General features: G+C 37.5%; 1 protein-coding gene across 3 annotated transcripts in view; it reads left to right on the top strand.

Moving 5' to 3' along the window:
- Positions 1-21654, top strand: part of LOC120527534 — a 154450-nt gene that overhangs the window by 55540 nt on the left and 77256 nt on the right. For 2 of the 3 annotated variants that reach the window (XM_039751042.1, XM_039751043.1), the window contains 8 exons: positions 2000-2077; positions 4999-5118; positions 8120-8525; positions 9561-9760; positions 10117-10532; positions 16214-16368; positions 19066-19274; positions 20774-20913. In XM_039751042.1, the coding sequence (XP_039606976.1) occupies positions 2000-2077; positions 4999-5118; positions 8120-8525; positions 9561-9760; positions 10117-10532; positions 16214-16368; positions 19066-19274; positions 20774-20913 (1724 nt within the window). Of the gene's footprint in view, positions 1-1999; positions 2078-4998; positions 5119-8119; positions 8526-9560; positions 9761-10116; positions 10533-16213; positions 16369-19065; positions 19275-20773; positions 20914-21654 lie in introns of those variants that run through there. The other variant, XM_039751044.1, reaches the window with a different exon arrangement.

Raw genomic sequence — 21654 nt, forward strand, 5'->3', positions numbered from 1 at the left:
GCCCCGAAGACCAGCAGGGAATCATGGACGATGTAGTTTTTATCCTCAGCCCTGCTGGATACCTCAGGGGCCGCAAGAGGGTGCTGCAGGGAGGACCGAGGACTCATTTGTGCCCTATGACCCAGAAGCTCGTCATAGGAAGAGCGACGGGCTTCCGGGGTGAAAAAAGAACTTTTACCTGACCCGGAAGTGAATGAGGATCACATGGACTGGGGATTGAGAACACTTCCGGGTCAGGGAATATAAAAGGACTGTGGGAGCTCCCAGACGGCGAGCTGAGCTGGGTGGAAGGGTGGCAACGCGTCTGGGAGCTGGAGGATTGTATTATTGAGATTATTGGTGATTGTGTATGAGTATTGTGGAGGAGAGGGTGTTTTGTACACTGTGGCTGAAGAATAAAGTCGAATTGTGGACTTTTATCTGGTGTCTGGAGTCGTGGACAGGGGTTCAAGGGAGCAAGAGCGCCCCCTGTCTACCACAGTGGCTTTACGCCAAGTGTAGGTTTTATACATCGCGATTTGAACGTGGAAAAGTTCTTACACAACATTTCTGTGCATACGCACACGTTTATACATGAGGCCCCTGGTTTCTATGAACAACACCAAAATGGTGGGAAAATAGCATGATGGGATGAAAAAAATCAAACAAATAACAGTGATCAATTATTTCTTGACTATTCCATTAAAGTAGTATCACAAATGAAACTAAAACACTGAAATTGTCAAATTCAAACCTATACATGGCGTCTTTCATTTTGCCCTTCATAGACCACTGAACTGGGGGGCCACCTGGGCCCAGGCTCTTTTTAGCTTATAGTGATATCCCAGTGATTCCAGCAAAATTTAGTCTGCAGGGAAACATTAAAATTCATCTTTGCAAAACGAATCCATAAACCATGCCATTTCTCCACCATTTAATTTTGTTCAAGTGAACCCGGAAGACAGAAATGTATTATTATTTTTTTTAAGTTTTATTAATTTTATTGCAATCATTCCATACAAATCAATCAATTTTTACAAAAAGTAAAACTGAGTTAAGAGCAAGTCGACTGACTTTTATAAATATAAAACCCCAACTTCCTTAATATTCATTTTATCTGCAACCTTGTAGCTATGCCAGCAAGGGGACTATCATTCAGTTGTGGCGGAAAGACTACACTGCTGCACTGATGATTTGATCAGCACCCAATAAGATTAAATAGGAGCATCAGCAAAATTGGGATGTCAACAAAAATAGCAACTTCTACATTTTTTTTGTTTTCCTTAACTTCTTTGGAATAACAGTTTTATTATCTCACTGGATTACAGCTTTTAAATTACAGTACTGTAAGTCCTTTTGTCTTATCGTGGATTGTGTCTGCTCATGTTGCATTTACAGAAGACACTTTTCTCTTGTTCTTTTTTAATCTGGAGCATTTTCAGAGAAATAGATGGGTCCAAAAGTGGTTTATGTAGTGTTACGAAATCCTTAGGAAGCAACGTTGCTTTCTAGCATCAAAAAATAAATACATAAATAAATAAATAAATAAAAACTCCAAAGTTCAAATAACTGTTTTAAGTGATTTTCACTATTATAAAGGACACTGAAAGGCAACTCAGTTGTTCTGCTTGTCACTACTTATTGTGATGTTATTATATTTGACATAATCTATGAAATGAGATTTGGGTCACTGGATTATGACGGCATGATGTACTTGTTCAAGCGTGTACTTCATTTTACTGAAGTTTTTTAATTAATGCATAGCCTTGTGTTTTTGAAAAACAAATATAACACTATTGTCCACTTGAATATTGCCATTAAAGTCATAATACCAATCAAAAATCAGCAATAAGTGCTTTTTAAAGGAAAGAAATTGCAGAAATCACTTAGAAAACATCCTGCAACTATTGGTCCTTTCAAATGATTTGATTTGATGATGTGTGTTTGTTTTATACTGTTGAATATGCTATGCAGTATTTAAGTTTCCATGGAACTAAATAATCACATTTTTTTCTCCTAGAATGCAGAGTGGCATTGGCACTTACCATATAAAAAGATTAGCCGTAAAGCAGAGTCTCGTATAAAAGAACATCTAAAGGTTAGTACATTTCTTTGAATGAAATATCTAGCAATAAAAATTGAACACAAACTCTTTTAATATAAATCATGCTGCCTTTTTGAAATATGAGATAATATGGGAACTAAATACCTGTCTCTTTCACTCACTTACATTTACATCTGTAGCTGCTGCTTTGTTGTCCACTTTCAAATTACAATAGTAAATATTCCTATATCTTTTATTTGAATAACTGACAGGTTAGGTGGCTTACATGGTGAATCAGGGGTTAAGTTTACTGGCCAGTGCCATAACCACTAGGCTACCTTTCCTATCACACGCAAGCATGGGTGTCACCAACAAACGCAAGTATGTTGAATGGCAAAATGTTACTGCTGGTGTGAATGTGGTGAACTCTACCATCTGTACCATGCCTGAAATGAATGGTCCATCCTGAAGGTAGATCCGAAGAAGCCGGTCATTCATCACTAGTAGAGTGTAAAGGCAACAGGATTGAGAAAAAGAACATCTACGCTTTCTGATTTCGATTGGGGAATGGCATCTGTAATCAGAGATGCCTTATTATGCAGCATTATGTCACATTAGTCTGGAGAAACAGATGTGTCAGATTGGACAGCTGCAAAGGAATCAGGTAAAACACTTAACATATACCTTCGAGTGAAGTATGATGGTGGAATATATACAGTTGTCATACTTTTAATGACAATCTTTATCATTAATGTCTTCATATTCAGAAAATGACTACAGTGCCACACCAGTGTCTCCTCTATTTGTTATCAGTGTGACCAGAAATGTCCAAATCCAAACAGTACTGCATCCAGAACTCAGGGAAATCGGGGGTTACTAACAGAAACATCTGAGTTATTAAAAGATCTTGTTAGAAAATATACCTGTGAACCTGTTTGTTCATTTCACAAATGACGCAACACATTATCACACTGCCTCACCGAAGAAAGGGTAGGTGAGAAGGGAATGGGATCATCTGGCTCTGTATCAGTGTGGGTCAGGGGGTGGAAAATTATTATGCTGTGCCCCATTTTGTAGCATTCAATCACAATGCTGCACATCGAGTTGTCTGGTAGAGAAGCCTACCACCTAATGCATACAAATAACACCACCTGCATGTGAGGAGTCCTACGGTGTACTCCACAACTGAGTGTTCATGAGTATGCACAGCATCATAGTCCCTCTCCTCTGTGGGTCAAAGAAAGACGTATGGAGCCAGTGTCTGAGCAGGTAGCTGTTTGATTGCTGTTACAAAGAATAGCACAGGCCATATGAAAATCTGTGTCTATGCATCATGTTTGTCACTTCTTAGGTTTAACATGTCTTTCACTCAACGTGCATTATGATAACAGCTTAGTGAAGTGAATTATTATGCACACAAGTCACCGTTTATCTGGTTTAGCTGCATTTTACCACTTTATCAAGGGTGTCACCATTTATAAGTTTCTCTGAAATGTTGCATACGGATTGATTAAATTTGCCATAAGCATATGAAAAGTCTCCCATCAAGTTTTCTTTTATTAATACATACTTTTGCAAACATATAATCAGGCTCATTTTGTGCATATGCTAGTTTTATGGATGTGACCGCTGCAATCCATCCATCCATCCATTATCCAACCCGCTATATCCTAACTACAGGGTCACGGGGGTCTGCTGGAGACAATCCCAGCCAACACAGGGCGCAAAACAGGAAACAAACCCCGGGCAGGGCACCAGCCCACTGCAGGGCGCTCATACACACACACACCAAGGACAATTTAGAATCGCCAATGCACCTAACCTGCATGTCTTTGGACTGTGGGAGGAAACCCACACAGACACGAGGAGAACATGCAAACTCCACGCAGGGAGGACCCGCGAAGTGAACCCGGGTCTCCTAACTGTGAGGCAGCAGTGCTACCCACTGCGCCACCATGCCACCGACCCCTGCAATGGTGACTATACATTCCTTCTTTCATTAATTATGTTAGTCATAATACTTACTACAATATGGCTGAAACTTATAGCCAATCTGATTATTTAGCATAACAGTGGCTACCTTTTTAGCCAGAAAAAGAAATGTCACCGTGATTATTATTATTCCATTTGGCAGTCATGATAAGAATTCATGATCCTCTTTCCAGTCACAGGAGCCATTGTAAACCTGGATCATATGCACCACTACATTTTACCGCTTTGTATGGGGATAACATCACAAAAATAGTGACAAACCTGTTGGTCACATGGTGAAAAAAGTAATAAGCTGAGAGTTTTACAAATCAGACTATTCGGCCAGCCAAGCTTGTTTGGTTAGTATATTCCTAAATTGCCTAAATATACCATCCAGGCATTTTAAAAAACCTGTCAAGGTTTCTGCTTCAACTTCATGTCTCATATATTTGTTTCAGGCCTTAATGTGCCTTTGTGTAAAGAAGTGTTTCCAGGCTTGTGCCTTGAATGGATTTCCTGTTAATTTTTATCAGCATCCACGAGTTTATGATTGACTACGTATCTCAAAGAACTCTGTTAGAACAATGAAAAGCAGATTTAAGAAAATGGAGCTCATTCAAACACTAAACAACATTAAGGGTTCAAATCACACCTCTGTATAACTCCACTTATGTGTACAGTATTTATATAAGTTGTACTATCTTTTTTTTGTCATGGAATAACAATAATTCATTTGAGCACATAAATTGAGAAGAATAGTTTGGACTGCCACTAGTTAGTACATACTACAGTATGTCTGTTACATTTCTGAATACATTATGGAAGTCTATTTTGAATTCATGAGTATTCTTACTAGAAATTCAGTAATTATAATGCAAATATAGCACTGATGTGGGGAATGTTCCCTTCCCTTAGCATTATGTTCCATTAGTAATAAACCAGAAACTGGCCTTTGGGGTTCATTTTAAGGAACTCTAACTTTCATAATCTTTATTTTCCATCAGAATAATCTATACAACAGGCATGGCAAGAGGCCTGAACTCTCTAAAGCAGAAGACAATGAAGTGTCAGAAAATGGAGATGAACTACAGAGCCTTAATAAAGACCAGACTTTCTCACTACAGGTAATGCACTTATCTTATTGTGAGCTGGCTACCCCAAGAAAAAGCTTGAATTTATTGGGGCATTCAGTTCTGTTCAATTCAGTGCCATTATTTCTGAAAGTACCATGTATCAAATGCGTACCCATTATTGAATGGACTCAACAAGACATTCAAGGAATATTGATGCTGGCCTATACTGACTACAATGTGTTACATTTTTTATCATAAATAGTGTGGTCTGGATCACCACTCCATTTATCTCATTTTTTTCCATCCTACACATCTAACTCCTTATTATATTTTTGGAACCATTCCAGGCATTCATGCTCTAGTGGCAGAGAGCATTACCTGAAAAGCCCATTCTCAGACTGATGCACTGTTGCTGCAAATGAATGCATTTTATTATTAAAGCTGCATCCTGTGAAATGATACTTTGTGTGCCACAAAGACACCCCCACACCATTAGCTGCCAACATGACTGATTCATAGGTTTTTCAAATATCCTGTTTTTCCCAACAGTAAATTGATAGAATTTATCAGACCGCATTGTTAATGGAATTTTCAAATGAAGTGTTAGTGTTTTTAGAATGTTACAATAGGATTGTCTTTAAACACTAGACTGTCACTGTTTCTTGGCTTTGTTGACTCAAAATTGAGCTGCAAATCTGTGCCCACCTCCATCTTATATAGTGTCATGTTGTGTTGGTCTTGGTCCCCCCCCCCTTTAGTTAACAGTAACAATCATTGCTGTAAACAATGCACACAAATTGCAGGTGTCTTTCAAAAAAATCACAAACAAAATGATGTTATGATGTCCTTAAAAAATGTCAATAAAAATCTATAGCAAGAAAAACAACACTAGCATAATTACAGGATTCTTACAAACAGCAAATGTTATTAATATATTAAATTTTTTATAATTCATTTTGGAAGGAATTCCTTCAAATACTAATTTGTTTTTATTTTTTGGGTGCATTGAATTATTTTCTATCATTAGTTATTTTTTTTAGTCACATTTATAATTGATAATTATTTGCACATTTTTTATGACTTTTTGTTTTTTTATGGGCAATGTCATTTTACTGTGCAGTTGCCACAATGTTTCTAAAGAAAATGGAATGGAAGTGTGCAGTATATAAAATAATCATTGTGATAATACAAATGTTTGCACAGTGTACTTCCTGGATGATTCATGATTACAGATTGTGTTCAAGAGAGGTAGCAAGTACATTTTTTTATATTTTAGACAGGGTCTAAATCCTAGCTTAGTAATATTTTAAAGTTTTGGTTTTATTTAATTTTTTTTTCTGTGTTAGTTCAATTTTTGGATTGTTTTGGCTTTTTTTAACTTGTTATTTTATGATTTTTGATAATATTTCACTGTTTATTATTCTGTGTTTATATATTGTAAAAATCAAATATAAATAGAAAAAGTGTTTAATTTCCAGTATTGAAGAACTGAGAAAAGTAACAATGAAATGCTAATGAAAAATGTCACTAGCGGTGTCAGGCTATTTGCAGTCTTTTAGGGTTGACTAGGGTTGATTTCCTTCCAGGAGGGAATCCTTCTCAAAAAGAAGTCTGATCTACAGTATCAGTGGACTTCCTGTGACTTTGGCCAATGTAGTGGAGAAAGTCAAAGAGGTTGGACTGAGGAGCTAGGAGAGGCAATGCCATCAGTAGTCCTTCAGAGAGTTCATTGTAGAGCAAACAGAAATTGTGTTAGTAGCTTTTTTACACCCACGTCCTTCCCTTTAAGTCATTTAAAAGAACCATATACCTTGGAACACACCCAATACACATGTTCCTGTCAGTACTATGTATATATTCTCCACTGCTACACCCCTTGTGTTATGTGGGTGGAATATCAGGAGGTGGGTCCACTATGAAGTCACTGCTGGAGGACTGGCCAGAACCAAAATAAATAAAGAGACATTCTTCAAAGAGGAATTGAGTTTCATGAAGTAAGGAATACTTTTATATTTTGTGGTTTTTGGTTATTTTTGCTCCCTTATTGGGAAACTTCTTTTGGACTACAGACTGGGCTTGTTTTCTTTGGGTTGTCTATTTAGGTAAAACTCTTTACAAGCATTTTGTGCTTTCTTTCCGTTACATGCCTGCTTTGTTCTCCCATTACTTTCTTTAATAAGCTATTGAAAAATAAAGATGGTATTAATGGAAGATGCATAGCTTAGAAACAGGCCAAGGTCAATGCAAAAAGTTAATTAGATAATTTGTCAAAGCTAAATACACAATGTTGCCAAAAAACCAAAAGCAAATTACAGGTATTTGTTAACCAATTAAAAGTGCAACTCAAGTTTTTCGAACAGTGATTTAAGAGTTATTGTCAAACTTGGATATCTGGGACTGTCAGGGACAACCATTCAATGACATCACACCTCAGGGAACGTTGCAAAGGATTTCCATGTAGAAGGTTAAAACAACAGCCTAAAATGGCAGTGTCCATCAGAAAACCAAAATGGCATTGAGATAAAACATAAACAATTATAAACGTTTTAATGAAGAGAGATACATCAAAACGGACTTCAAATTTTGATTTAATGTTTGTCAAAACTTTATAATAGTTCCATTTTTATCTGAAAGGCCAGAGGTTCATGGTCATCCTCCCCCTCAAAGACATTTTTTGAGTATTTTCAACTTTAAAGGTCTGAACCGCATTTTGGGTCTGTATAATTATATCTATATATGTTTATATCTATACATAGATAGATATGCTGTATCTCTGCTGTACAAATAGCCTAGGGTAATCAACATTATGTGTTCTCAAAATAGTAACTAAGAGGATGTTATTCATGTTTGTCATTATTCAATTACTAGAAAGATTTTATGAACTACAATCCACTGGAATCAACTTCTCTTTACAAAGAAATAAGTCTCTCCAGAAAATGGCAGACTGGATGGAAAATATATGTTTAAAGCAATTATCTGAAGAGTAAGACTTTATCATTGAATTTATTTATACTTGAATATTTTAATGTGTGAGTTGCCTGTTGTTTTGCAGAGTCAGGATTTAGCAGTTTACTTGAAAAGAGGGAGCCACGTCAGTTTTCAAGATGCCCCCCATTCAGTGCAATGGAGTGTCTCATCACTTATTCCTGAAAGCCAGCAAGAAGAAGAACAAGAGCATGATAAAACAGACCTTCTTCTTATTTCTAGATTTGAGATGACTGGGGGGGTGCAAGAAGCAGATCATAATTCATCATCTGTGGAGAGCTATACAGCTGTGAAAGGGCCAGATGACACAGGAAAGTTAAAGAAATCAGAGTCTGCAGACAGATGTGACTTGAGGAGCAGTGCAGCATCCATGGAGATGGAGAAAATTCATGAAATACTCACAAAAAACATTAAAGTCAGTCATGCCGTCAAGAAGAAACGTTTAATGATTTACCTAAGCGGGGGTTACAAAGGCAAGTTTTATCTCTTGGACCACATTTTTTAAAATATAATGGCCAGGTTTGGGAATCTTATATATAAATGTCTATGTCTATGCATGGAAGTGTGTGTGCAATCACTCCTCAGGGAGAAAGAAATCAAGGACAAGTGAAGAATACATCTTTCATTTTTATTATCAATACTTCATGAATGCAATAAGAAAAAACAGGAACAGCTTCTGTTAATTGAACATTTTCTGTAAAGGTCGTTTTAGGTTGTAATCCATACCTTTGTTTTCCTGAATGCTCCTGGTATATGGTATTGCTTTTATTCCTGCCTCTTAGGGGAAGTATAATTTTCCCTGGATTTTAGGTGGTTTATCTGAAACCACCCCCCGATCCCTGAAATACAGTGGCATTCAGTCCAAGTGTGATTCCTGCACGAGTGTCTAATGCGGCTAAATTAGATCCCTGATCACAATCCTGAATTTTATATACTGAATTTGGAAATTTTGTCATGTCATGTTATGGTTCTTAGATAGCTGGAGTCTAACACAAAATGAATGTGCTCAAGGCACTAACTATCCTACATTGACATAAAATTTAGTTGTAAGGCATACACAGATGCAGCCGTATCAATGCAATTTAAAGTGAAAATTGCTATGGGAGTACAGTGGTTAGCATTGCTGCTTCACAGATCCTGAGTCCAGTCCTGACCCTATTCACTTTTTTTATGTAGGTTGCATTTTTTTGTTAATTTTTTGCCAGGTAGTCTGGTGATCATCTGACATCTCAAACAGATACAAGTTAGGTTAATTGTCCCTATATTAGTGAGTATGGATTTTATGTATTGGTATGTCCAGCAGCAAACAAGTACTTGGTCCAGTGAGATGGCAGGATGGACAGTCCACTTGAGAGCTTGTCTGTAAATGGAAATTTGTTGGAAACCAACAAGTGTAAAACAAGTATAAATAAATGAAACACAAATGTTAATCTTTGATCCAAGCTCAACAGCTGCATATTTGCTGTTGTTATTGTCATTTTACTAAGCTGTTCTGCTTTGATCCTTAGACACCATCCCAGAACGAACTGCCATTATGCAAAATGTATATCCCAATTTATTAATGCACTGCAAACAGCAAGGCTATGACATCAGGCTTGTGGACCTCAGGTGGGGGCTGCAGGATGGAGTTTGTGATGACAACACAACAGCACAATTACATTTGGACATTATGAGAGAATGCCAGGAAACTGGAGAAGTACTCTTCTTTGTAAGTTGCTCACTTACTTGTATTTTTTCTATGGTGTTTATCATAATTGTGGTTCAATATTTCAACCGATTAGCAAATATATATTTATTTGCTTTTTGGTAAAATTGACATATGTATTCTTGTACACACATATGACATACAGGTCAGTCCAATACTGATCAGTCAAAAGCAAAAACAGAATATGGCAGTAAAAGAGTATTCTGAGTGGAAGTCAATCATTAGTTACAGTATATGTGTATAAGATAACCGTTTATTAGCATGTTATTGGTTATTAATAGATTTGGATCTCTGTACAAGTTAAAGTTTTCTCAGATCTTTGGACTATCTCATTCCTTAATACTGTCTGTGGTTTACAGCTTTTCACAGGTCAGAAGCATGATGCTCGCTCAGTTCCCACATGCATATCACATACTGACTTTGATGCTATAGTCAGTGTAATTGAGTCTAAAAAACTGGAAGCAATGAAAATGAGGAAACATCAGGTCAAAGATAATGAAATGGAAGATTTAAAGTCACAAGCAGAAGCTTCCTTCAACAGCATGGAATCTCTGAGCAAAAGCTCCAATGATGCAGACCAAACTGAAGGCTCTTTTGCTCTTTCCTCTGAGAGTCGAGTGGATCCATTACCAACGATCAACGGGGAGGCAGAGAAAAATACAGACAAAGGTTCAAAGTCTAAAAAAGAGTATGAGAAAGAATTAAATCTTTTGTGCATGTGGTATAAACTGGATGAGAACTACATCCCAGCTTCTTATTGCCTACAACCTGTCAGGTAAGTGACAATTTAGCTTTAACATTTGCCTTATGAAATTCTGTATTATGTAAGCAATTTGCTGCGTTTCGATGTGTACAAAAAATGCTAAAATATAAAAATGTACATTTATTTAATAGACATACAAAACAAAATAGAAATGGCTTAATAGATTGACCAAACGATATTACTAAAAATGTTATTGATAAAACAATATTTCTGAAAAGGTTATTTAACAAGAAATTTTTAAAAATGAAAAATGCTCAACAGATGAGGAATACAAAAAAAATTACTGTATATGCAGAAATCAAAAAATGATTGAAAAAGTTAAAATAGAATTTCAAAAAAGAAATTACAAAAACATTCCAACAATAAATAAATAACTAGTAGTTAAACAATATTTTTAAATCTTCATAAGCCTGTCTTTTAGGGAAACATGAATGTGCTCAAGGATAACTGTGAGCGCCAAAAAATACTAGGAGGTGATAACAAAAAAAGATGATTTGGTCAAGTAAAGCTAAGGGGCAAAACTGTGAAAACAAACAAACCCAGGGAACCAGGAACGAATGGGGAAAGATGATCTCGGACGTCAAAGGCAGAATAAACATACCTATTTGCGAAAAGGGAGGTAATGGGAAGTGGCTAAAAGCATTTGCATGAGTGCATAGTTTTAAATTGATTTGAGAGTTATGAAAGACTTTGGTGTGGCACATGGCAATTGTTTTAGAAATCCAATTTTTTGGTGTGTACATTGTTGTTTTACCTCTGTTTCAGTATGGAGTATAAGCATGGTTTTATACATGAGGTCCCTGCTCTTGAGCAGGATCTCAGGAAGTTTATACAAAAATATTTTCCTAATAGGGGTTTTGAAGTATGTTTTTAGCTTTTCTACTTATTAAAATTTCATCTAGTGTGAACGCTGGCCCGGACACAGGCAGACGGACAACATAGTTTCACCACACACCCTTTATTATATACAATATTTACAAATTTTGTGCACTACCAACCCCAGTGCCTCCTGCACCGATCCCCCAAAGTCCAGGCACACAGTCCTTTGCCTTTCTCTCCTGGCCGCCTCCAGTCCTCACTCCAGCTCCGTCTTCCTTCCTCCCGACTCTCACATGACTGCTGGGAGGCGGCCCCTTTTATGGGAACCCGGATGGGCTCCAGCTGCTTCCCGCAGGGAGGACTTAGGAAGCAAACCCAGGTCTCCTAACTGCAAGGCAGCAGCGCTACCACTGTGCCACCTTGCCGCCCAGGTAGATAGATTTGCTATGTAATTCTTTGTTTTGTATTTTTTGAATTTCTTAATGTAATTCTGTTGGGCTTCATTTGGGACCTTGCTAGGGTTAGACTTAAATTTCTAGGGTTGTGTTTAGAATTTTTGCCCTTTGCTTAGTTTTTTGTTCAGTTGTCTTTCATTTTCACGCTAATTAGTTAGTGCCTGCTTGTTTCCATTAAATTCTTTATATCACTTGTTGTTTCATTGTAGATTAAAATATATATTTTAAATTTAAACATTTTTGGTAGTTGCATCTTGGGTAGAGTGTCAAATGGTTTTGGCCTTCCTTATATGTAAAATCATAATAGTGGGAAATATCAGGTCAATTTAGATTTTCCAATTAACTAAACACACATGTATAGTATGTGTGAGATGAAACAGAATACCTGAAGAAAAACTAACACAAGCATGGAAAGATCGTGCCAGTCTATTGGAACTCCAACCGCATGTACAATTCCAATTACCTGGGCCTGATGACACTTTTGAGCAAATACCACTCAGAAGCATAAAAGACAGAAGTGGAGTCTATTTCAGTAATCAGTTCATGAATATATTGTCACGAAGAAGTGTGACTCCTGTCCACAAAAAATTAAACAAAAATACAGCCCATTAATTATCAACTAATACACTTTACCTTTGCCCTGTGTAAAAAACAGGAAAAATCAAAATGTAAACTTTATCTATCTATCAGAATACAATTCAGTTTAAATTATGTTTTAATTTATTATCTTTCATTAATTTGATGTTTAAACTGTATTATTGCATTAAGATTTGAATATTCCCAGGGTGCTATTTTCGACTTTACTAATTGGTAACTTCTTTCACCTGTTTACAGTTCTTTCTGTGAATAAATGCTTCCTAGCATAAACCATTTACCAACTTCTATTTTTGCTCATATGCTTTTCTTGAAAGACTAATATTATAGCATCAGTGTTGTGAAATCCTTCCACAGTGCAGCACGAAAAGGGAACAGGCCTCTGAAAAACAAAAAAACATATAAGACCATCCCTGATGCTGGTTTGGGCCCCAGAAATAGGCCTCAATTGAGGCATCCTCACTCCTACTGAAATCCTACTGGATTTCTAGTGTACACAGGCCCAAAATGGACTATGGTTTTAAAAGTTCAAATGGTAAATGTCCACAGAAATATGCAAAGCTGAAAAACTCTGGTCAAAGGACATTCCTGGTGTTATGGACTAGAGAGTTTCTAAGCACAATTGTCCCAAATAAAATGCTCAGAATGCTCACTAGAAGGGTGCAAACCATCACATTCCAGGTAGAAAAAAATAGGACAACGAAAAATATTTATAAATAAAAAAGGCTTTTTTTAACAAGGTGCTTGGAAGAACACAAAAGATACAGAAGCAATGCCTTAAAAAAATAGTCCCAATATGAAAACTAAGAATATGAAGTCAAAAACAGCAAAATCCAATAATTAATGAAAAAACAGAAAACTCACCACACCATATGTGTATACAATTAACTGCAAGGGACTGTGGATTTTTCTTAGCCTTTACAGGGCTGCCTTAAATCCCTTCGCACCTCTACCATCAGCGTCTTTTATTTTGTAAATGCGTTGATCAGCACAAGCAGCAAGCAGCCTGCTGTCCCATCCCCTGCCTTGACGGAGCTCAACTCTCCCAGCTCAAGCCAAGGATCCTTATCTGAGTGTGAGGTTCCCAGAGTTGTATAGGGTAAATAATAAAATATATTGTTATTTGGAATACATGCATTTCATGTGTGTTCCATGTCTACAAAGATCTGGGTAAGTGTAGGATGAAAGAAAATGCAAGAAATGCAAGAACCTTCAGCACGGCGCTGTCAGATCTAAACACTAGCATGGCTACTTGCTCACGGACTAAAGTGACTATAGCTGCAGGTGGAAGTCCCATTTTACTTATGGTGCCAAGCAGAGTTGCATTGCGTTACAGCAGCCTATTAGCTGGCAAAAGTGCTGTGAAGAAGCCATCTGTTGTAAATGGTCGTGCCTTTGTCTAGTCTGATAGTGGTCACGGGACATCGTATCTTTGATTGCCGGTGCAACAAACAGTTCTGAGCAGGTATGAACCATAGTGCTGATGTTGTGAAAAGAATGGCGATAAATGCCATCATCTCAGAGAGGGAGAGGCAACTTTGTTGTACCACATGAACGTTACTGAAAGAATAAAACTGAATAATAAAAACACAAGCTCTAACTTTTACAAGTAGCCAAAATTTACACCGGGTGTTACATACAAAAATGAAATGCATGTTTTTATTATATTGTAGAAATAATAATAATAGCAGCTCACTACTCAAAACACTCAGTCTCGAACCCGGAACCTTTGGATTATAAAGCAGCAGCTCTTACCTCTGTACCATTCAAGAATATGTGTAAATTCCCTGTCAAATGACATTTGAGCTTAGGTTTTTAACTTGTTGCCAGCCACATATAAATTGAATGCTTTTTTTTCCTTTGGTTATATTCTTGAATAAAAGAGCACATGTTAAGTCTTCACATATTATACACTTCTCGTTATTGTTTAGTATAACATGGAAAAATTTTATGCTTTAGGTATGTGTTCAGCATTTCTTGCATTTTTCATCCTACACTTGCCCAGGTCTTTATAGACACGGAACACACATGAACTGCATATATTCCAAATAACAATTGTAACAAAGACGCTATATAGGCACCTGACCCGACACAGACTCACACCTTATTTTTCTTCACGTGTGGGGCACGTCACAGGCAAAACACAGTCCCAAGTACACCAACCCAAAACCAAAGAAATATCTTCCACTCCTCCCAGGCAGCTTTGTCGTCCTCCTCCCAACTCTGGCGACTTGATTAGTGGCTGCAGGCTTCTTTTATAGCCCACCCAGAAGAGCTCCAGGTGGTAATTGGCCTAATTAGGCTGCACTTCCGGGTGTGGCTGCTTTCCAGCCCATACGGGCTCATTAAGCCATGCAGCTCCCCCTGGCAGTGATCACGGAGCCCAACAAGGATGAGCTCCAGTGTAACATAATTGTGGCCCCGATGCAACACAGGGGGGCTGCCACCAAGTGTTCCGGGTGACATAATGTACATCCCATTACTGCTCCCCCGCATCCAGTGCCAAAGGGGCATCCTGGCCAGGCATGGGTCCTGGCCGTCTGCCACACAATATACTGTATTATTTACCCTATACAACTCCAGGAACCTCACACGTAGATAAGGAGCCTTGGCTTGAGCTGGGAGAGTTGAGCTCCGTCAAGGCAGGGGATGGGACAGCAGGCTGCTTACTGCTTGTGCTGATCAACGCATTTGCAAAACAAAAGACGTTGATGGTAGAGGTACAAAGGGACTTAGGGTGGGCCAGGATTACAAGTTTTTTCATAGGCGTCAGGAATTCTAGTGTTAAGGAAAGTTTTTAATTTGCCCTTTCTAGCATTAGAGCCCCTATTTCTTTTTAGATAGATAGATAGTTACTTTATTAATCCCAAGGGGAAATTCACATACTCCAGCAGCAGCATACTGATAAAAAACAATATTAAATTAAAGAGTGATAAAAATGCAGGTATAACAGTAACAGTAACTGTATAATGTTAACTTTATCCCCCCGGGTGGAATTGAAGAGTCGCATAGTGTGGGGGAGGAACGATCTCCTCAGTCTGCCAGTGGAGCAGGACAGTGACAGCAGTCTGTCACTGAAGCTGCTCCTCTGTCTGGAGATGATACTGTTTAGTGGATGCAGTGGATTCTCCATGATTGACAGGAGTCTGCTCAACCCCCGTTGCTCTGCCACGGATGTCAAACTGTCCAGTTCCATGCCTACAATAGAGCCTGCCTTCCTCACCAGTTTGTCCAGGCGTGAGGCGTCCTCTTCTTTATGCTGCATCCCCAGCACACCACCGTGTAGAACAGGGTGCTCTCCACAACCGTCTGATAGAACATCTGCAGCATCTTATTGCAGATGTTGAAAGATGCCAGCTTTCTAAGGAAGTATAGTCGGCTCTGTCCTCTCTTTACAATGATCTATGTGCTGCCCTTAACATTTCTAGCGATGTATACATTACCACTATTTCTCTCTCTCTCCTTCTCAGACTTCTGGTGTTTAAAATAAATATTTGTTATTATGAACATGGAAGAGATGCCTGTGCTGGTGTGAATTTATACATTTGGAACCTTTTTGCTGGAATATTAGAACAATGTAATACTGTAATTCTCCTGCAGAATTTTTTATTATTATGTTTTGTCCAGTAACAGACTTCTTTACTTAGCTTGTTGGGGGGGTTACAGAACAATCTACTGAATAATTTGTTTGAAGTTAACAAGGCGGATCAATGATTTTGATTGTTAGAATAACATTCCCTTGTCTGCTAGATTGGTTGTATCTTAAAAAAAAACACTGACTGATATTATTCAATTGGTTTTCAAAAACTTTCAATTTTTGAATAGCTCTTTCTATAAGGATTACAACAGCAAAGATTCTACTCGGAGGCAACAAGCAAAGCACAAGTGGTTGAGTACGTCTGAGAAACTCTACAATATTCTTCATCAGTATGCTCCAGCAGCACTTGGAGAAAAGGCAGCAGATTGCCTGCTGAGAACAGGTGAGCCCAAATCATAGTAATGATAGTCACCACTGTGGCGCAAGGTTGTGCTGCGAATGTCTTTCCCTTTACAGTCATAGAGTCAGGGTACATTGCTTTAAACAGTTTGGATGTCCCTGATGTGAAAAATCAGGCCCCTGTAAGTAAGAACTGGCAATCCACATGAAAAACATCATTATAAACAAACTTGATTTCTTTTTAATAAATTATTTTTATGAAGGTAAAATGTATGACATTTTTGTGAAGATCTCCTCAGCATTTTCTGGTATTGGTAGTATGTATATGTATTAGGGAAACTGTTATTGGGACCAAAAAGGGCAAAACAGCCTCAGATCCTTCCTGTATTAGAACGTCCAAAGGATTGGGTGGTACACTATAAGTTTTTTTAAAATAATATGGTATATATTAGGGAATCCATTCCCGGGCTCCAGATTACTGGGAGCCTGGGATTCCCAGACATTTTTCATTCCCACATTCCCAGGGAAGAAACTGCTGTAATTCCCAGGAAACCGGGAACGGCCAAGCTTGCATATATAGCATGTAAAAATGTAAAAATCATTCAATAAATAACAGAGTTATAGTTGAAAATAACGTTTTTTTGGCCCACCGTGTAGTGTGTTGCCGACTAATTCAGTCAACAACAGACCAGCAGCAGTCAGTCTCCCGGCTCAGTGGACTGGGAGGAGTCTGCACTCTGCAGCTCACGAATGCCGGGACGGGTAGACTTCATTGACATCTGTCAGACAACAGCTTTGAACAGCAACTTGAAATTGCAGTGCGTCAGTCTGTTGCATCCGCATTATCTGTGCCAAGAAACTTGTCATCACAGAATGATGACAAGAAACTGGATGCATCAGTAAAAGCTGAAATGGTGGTATTTCAGAGCAACGGCAAGCGCGGGTGTTGTTTAGAACAAGTGTATCTGTGTCTGATAACTGTGCTGCCTACTTCACTGGAGGCAGAGCATGCTTTCTCAGTGGCTGGCTTACTCTGCACGAATGTGCACTCTCACCTGGACGACCGCACGCTGGACACGTTGTGCTTTCTATGCTCTTATTACCGCAACTAACTAGATACATGTATTTATATAACAGCATGAACTGCTTGTAGATAAGGTTAGTATTTTATTGGTGTCAACATATTGCAGTAGCATTATTAAAAAATAAGTGTCGGCTGTTCTAAAACCGTTCACATGTGAGATGCCCGTGCACTGTGTCATCCCCAGGCACCCGGTAAACCCACAGTAAGGTACAAAGTCCAGATATATGTATTCTGGTGCACATGGTGCCAAAATGAATCCATACTAAATCCATCCATTTTCTGTACTTGCTTACTCCATTTCATGTTTGCAGAGTTGATTATCTCAGCACCAATTATTTCAAGGTTGACCTCACTACTGGAAAGGGTACTGGTCTGTTTCTGGTCATGTTCACACAAATGCCCATATCAACTCAAGTTAGTGTTGCCAGTCATCATCACACTCAAATCTTTGGGACGGGGGTGTGTGGAAAATTGGTTGTTGCAAGAATGACCCATGTAGAATATGCAAAATCTACACAGATGGTAACAGTGGTGAATTTGAGTGCAGGTCCACATAGCTGTAAGAAAATAATGGTAAGCACTAAGCTATTTTTCAAGGATACTACAGCACAGCCCATTCTATTGTAGGTGTAGTACATTATAAGTTTCTAAGGTCATTGTTGTCACATGTACAGAGTAAAGTGAAATGTTTAAGTGCATGTGCTAATCAATATACAAAACATTGCGTATAACTTACCTTACCTCAAATCTTTTGATATTAAGGTATGCAAGTTTATTATGCTACATCACTTATCATTGATTTAAACAATATATACTATTTAATTATATTATTTGTTCCTAAGTTAACTGATACATGTGCTACCTTACCCCAAGGACTTCTTTTATTATTATACTATACGAGATAAGCTTGGACTTACTTTTTTTATAATTATAAATATGATCTAGTTGAGTTGTGTAAAATATTTTATATTAAGACAAAAGGCTTTTAATAACTTCAGCTGATTATAATCAAAACCCACACAGGTGGCACAGTGGTAGCGCAGTGCTTGGGTTCACGTCTCAGGTCCTCCATTTGTGGAGAGCACTTTGAGCAGAAAGAAAAGTGCTATATAAATGTAAATAATTATTATTATTGTGTATAGATTCAGTACAGACAGGATTTGTTTACTCCCTTGAGACATGCCGATTAATGCAAAGATAACAAAAGAGACACAGAAGGGGGCTCAAGTAGCTATTACTTTAATGGCCATTGTCAAAAGAAAGCACTTGAAGAATGAACATAAACAAAAGCAGAGGTGATGGTTACCAAAGCAAACAAAACCCTCTACTCCAACTGATCTGCAATCCTGATGGATAGAGCAGGCGTGCTCAGCTGAGAGGAAAGGAAAGAAAAGAGAAAAGCAGAGACGTACTTGTTTGAATATGTGTCCACTGTTTCTTTTTTTAATTAATGGTTTTATACACACAATATTAATTTCACATGTTTAAACACTTCTGTAACTTTTATTGCTTTGGTATCAGTTCCTTCACATAGCACACCAGTGAAGTAGATTTACAGTGAACAGAATGGAATAACGGATGAAAAAATACTGCCTTTTTCAGTGCACTAGTATCCTAAATGTAGTTTTTCCCTGCTTGTATGTTTTCTTTGGGCAGTGATGGAGGCTGAATGTGATCAAGCCCAGCAGGTAAGCATCCCCACTGAAGCTTGCTGTTACTTGTTTAAGAGGGTGATCACAGACATCAAGTTCAACTTGGATAATGAAAAAGCATCAGACTACATTGATACAAACAGGCGGCTACCCGAAATAAATCAGGAGATGCATTCTGCTCATCAGAGATTCCTAGACAGTATCTATTCTAAGGTCAGTTTCCTTTCATTTTTTGTTAATTTTTAATTTGAAATGATGTAAATAAATCAATACATATTTCTAATGTGTAAAACTATACACATACAAGTACAAATATATTGTAGAAGTTACTTAATCCAGTGTAGGGTTACAGGGACTGGATTGTATTTTAGCAGGAACCAATCTTGGACATGAGATCAGCCCATACAAATATAACCGTCTAAAAAGAATGGAAATAAAAATAATTAAGGTCTAAAGGTCTATTAACTGTTTATTGGTACATAGGGTAGCATCACTAAAGCACCAGTTTTAGCATCATTCTAAACTGTCTTCTGTCTGAGTTTGTATGCTCTTCATCTGTACCTGTTGACTTTCCCCTGGAATCTTTGGATTTTAATTCTATATTGTGCTTCTTGCTAGGATCACATTAGATTCATTTTATGTTACCTAAGATGTAATAGATAAATGTAACTATTGAGAATTATTGTTGCAGCAACACATGCTGGTCAACAGGGTGATAAGGTTTTTAAAGCAAATAGGCCAGATTAGGATTTCACAGAACCTGGCTTCTAAAGCAAACCTCACTTTAGGCAGCCAGACCCTGAACTTGACAAACAGGCTTTCAGGGTTGACCAGGCCCAAAAACAGGCACTGGCTTTAAAATTTCAAAAATACTTTAAAAATCCAAACTACTCAAAAATACCCTTCAACAACAACAACAACAACATTTATTTACATAGCACATTTTTATACAAACAATGTAGCTCAAAGTGTTTTACATGATGAAGAAAGAGAAAAAAGACAAAATAAATAACTTAAAACCTGTGGCTTTTATGACAAGGGCAACAAAGAATCTTTAAAAATGAAGAATTAATTTTTATAAGCATAAAGAGCACAAAAAAGAGAAAATTAGGAAATAATTCCAAAAAGAGTATGCCCGAAAAGACAACCTAAGGCAAACAAGGCAGATCTGTAACACAAAAAATCAGGGTGCTAAAACAAAGTAAAAGAATTCACAAACCAATAAATCAGAACAACACTCACTCAATGTAATCTCCACAAGGATACACTTCTTGGACCATCTCTTCCACCAGAATATAAAGGCACGGGGGGGTTTCAGGAGCAATCACTGCCTATTGAGGTTCCACCCACAGACACAAGGAATATATTTAAACATCTTAAGTGCACCATGCACAAATACTAAACAAATAAACCATAATAACATTAACAAAATTACATAAAAACTAAAAGCACATGGAAACTAATTCTTCAAAAGCAATAGAAATAACCATTAAAAGGAAAATACATGTAACCCTGGCTACAGTCTAACAATTATAGAATCTATGGTTAATGTTGTAACTCTTGACAACAAACTTGCAATTCATTCTGAAATTTTGGAAGCTTTCTAAACAGTCATATTACTGTGGACGTGTATTTAGCAGGAGCCAATGAAACTCATTTCAAAGGATTATCAATAAATAACTAGCTATCATGATTCTGTATTCTTCACACAGCTGCACCGTACCAATATCTATGAATACAGCGTTGGATGGGGACATAATGGGATTGATCCCCAGCTTAACAGGTCACATTTTTATTACATTGAAAGGATCTCTAATGATTTCCAGAAGATTGTGCTCAACCGCCTAAAAAGGTAGACTTTGATTGATTCCCGTATGTGATGTTTATGTATATATATAGATATCTTTTCACATGGTTGACTGCTTCACTTTTTGGAATGAATATACAGCTTTGACAGAATAAAAATATCATTGCCTCACCAATAGATGATAGATTTATTTAATATATAAAGACTTGGACTGAGGTACTATACCATACTGAGAACAGTTTTATAAAAGATGGCCCAGGTATAGCACATTGCACCAGTGCTGTGAATGATGGCTACTTATTATTTGAGTGAGACCATTATCCTAGGCGATTTACAACATTTCACATACAACTGGTTACATTGCATTTGTTTTTCCAATTGGCAGGGGAAATAACTTGCTCATGGTCACACAGTGTCAGTAGCAGGAGTTGAACCCACATCCTCAGGGTTTGAAGTCCTAAGTCCAGCATCTTAACCACTGTACTATAATGCCTGTCAGCTACTCACTTCTCACACTATATCACCCACATTCTTGATGTAAAATGTCATACATAGTAGAGTAACCAGTGGAAAGTAAGGAAACCAGTTGGTGTAGGACACTGATTTGCCTTCTCTAAAAACTGTCCACTCTAGAGTTTTAGTTTATTAGTTTAATTTTTCTGCTGTTCTACTTCTTGACCCTAGCCAAATACAGTACAGTATATAGTTGTACATTGCCATTTATTCTGATCAATTACTCTAACTTTTTATGCAATTACGAGCCTAATTTAAAATATAGTTACAGTT

Source organism: Polypterus senegalus, chromosome 4 (assembly GCF_016835505.1).
Source record: "Polypterus senegalus isolate Bchr_013 chromosome 4, ASM1683550v1, whole genome shotgun sequence".
Lineage (NCBI taxonomy): Eukaryota > Metazoa > Chordata > Cladistia > Polypteriformes > Polypteridae > Polypterus > Polypterus senegalus.